The sequence below is a fragment of the Sceloporus undulatus genome, chromosome 1 (genome assembly GCF_019175285.1).
Source record: "Sceloporus undulatus isolate JIND9_A2432 ecotype Alabama chromosome 1, SceUnd_v1.1, whole genome shotgun sequence".
NCBI classification, from domain to species: Eukaryota; Metazoa; Chordata; class Lepidosauria; order Squamata; family Phrynosomatidae; genus Sceloporus; species Sceloporus undulatus.
Window position 1 is genome coordinate 127,249,740 of NC_056522.1, and position 1,574 is coordinate 127,251,313.

General features: G+C 40.0%; 1 protein-coding gene across 1 annotated transcript in view; it reads right to left on the minus strand.

The window, feature by feature from the left end:
- Positions 1 to 1,574, minus strand: part of RIMS1 (regulating synaptic membrane exocytosis 1) — a 336,871-nt gene that overhangs the window by 6,606 nt on the left and 328,691 nt on the right. The window contains 1 exon segment of the mRNA XM_042475735.1: positions 613 to 714. Within this exon segment, the coding sequence (XP_042331669.1) occupies positions 613 to 714 (102 nt within the window).

Genomic DNA, 1,574 nt, shown 5'->3' on the forward strand with positions numbered 1-1,574 from the left:
TGGTGTGCCAATTAAGGAGGTGAACTGAGGGTAAACATGTATTTCATCTCTGCCAAATCCCAAATCATTCATTCAACAGTTCTGTCAAATTTTATAATGTGGTGGATGCCACAACCACATGACTCAATATGGTTGTGGCATCCACCACATTCACACACTGCTTCAAAGATTATGGAGCTCCCTGTAGCAAGAGAATGGGAAGTGATTATGCCTTCCCTATGTCATTTTTCTTGCCACCACTTCCATTCCTCTTGAGTGCTTTCTTAGAGGGTTGCATGGATTGTGCATATGTGATTTGATACCTCCAAACCAGCTACATTCCAAGCAGCTCATGGAATAAACAATGGGGATTGCAGTAGTATGCTAAACACTGCTATTTCTTGGCAATGCCTGGGATATCCAGTTTCTTGCTCCAGAATTATTAGAAGGACAGCAGAATAAATTTCTAGAACAAATGATGCTTATGAAGAAAGGAAGTGGCAGAAAGTAGTGGCTCATGAGATATTATAGGACTGAGAAGGATGGGTACCAAGTCCTGTATCACCATGATGGACTGGTGAAATGTGCTGCACATCATAAAATCAAGCATTCACTATGCAATGTTGTACTTACCTGGGGTAGATTTAGAACCAGGCTTTTGTGTCAGGCCTCGGGCTCTGATGACTTCTACTTCTAACTGGCCTTTTTTATCCACCATTCCAATCTGTATATCACCTAAAAGAGGGTATGAAGTTACCTGTGTTATTAGTGTAATATTAGTACAACAATGGTCCTACTGATACTCACAGAAGTACTGTTTTTAAGCCTTAAAGTTTTGTTTTAAAAGACATTTTATCAAAACTTTAACCTATTGCTTCAGCAGGTAATAGAAAATGTTTTATTTTTTATGAAGTTCACAACAGAAATGGCTTTGAGTTGTTTCCTCATGAATTTAAATTCCTGAACTGAAAAGACCCTGAGCCCAGTAGAACTTTGAGGATATGAAAACCCTATGGAGAGGTAAAAGAACTGATGGGTTATTCCCAATTGTACCTGGATATTAAGGGCATTTTTACAGATATTTAAAATAGGAACCAGCCTCTACAGTTAGACCAGTGCTAGGTTTAAAAGGGGTTGAACAAGCTGCTGCTAGTAGCTGGCATCCTGTTAGAGGCATACACATGTGTAAGTTTCTCTTATGCTTGCTATGTCCCTTTTTGGTCATTGTAGAGATTGCAATTTCTTTCCTCCTTCTGTAATTCTCACCCCCCCCCCCAAAACTGGCCATATAGCCCCTGAATCTCCCCCCCCATGCTATTTTGAGCCATGCAGGACTACAACTAGTGCCTCCCTCCACCTTCCCACAGTGCCTCCTTAGTTCTCTCTAGTTCTCCAATGCAAAGGTTACAGTGTGCTGGGTGGCAGCACTGAAATCAGTCCAGTCACTAGGTATTCTCTGTAAAAAAGAAAAGAAGTGCTGGGCAAAAAGAAGTACAGCTGCTATCTGCTGCAGACAGCAGGTGAGGTGAGCAACTAGTAGCCCACTAATAATAATAATAATAATAATAATAATAATAATAATAATAATAATAATA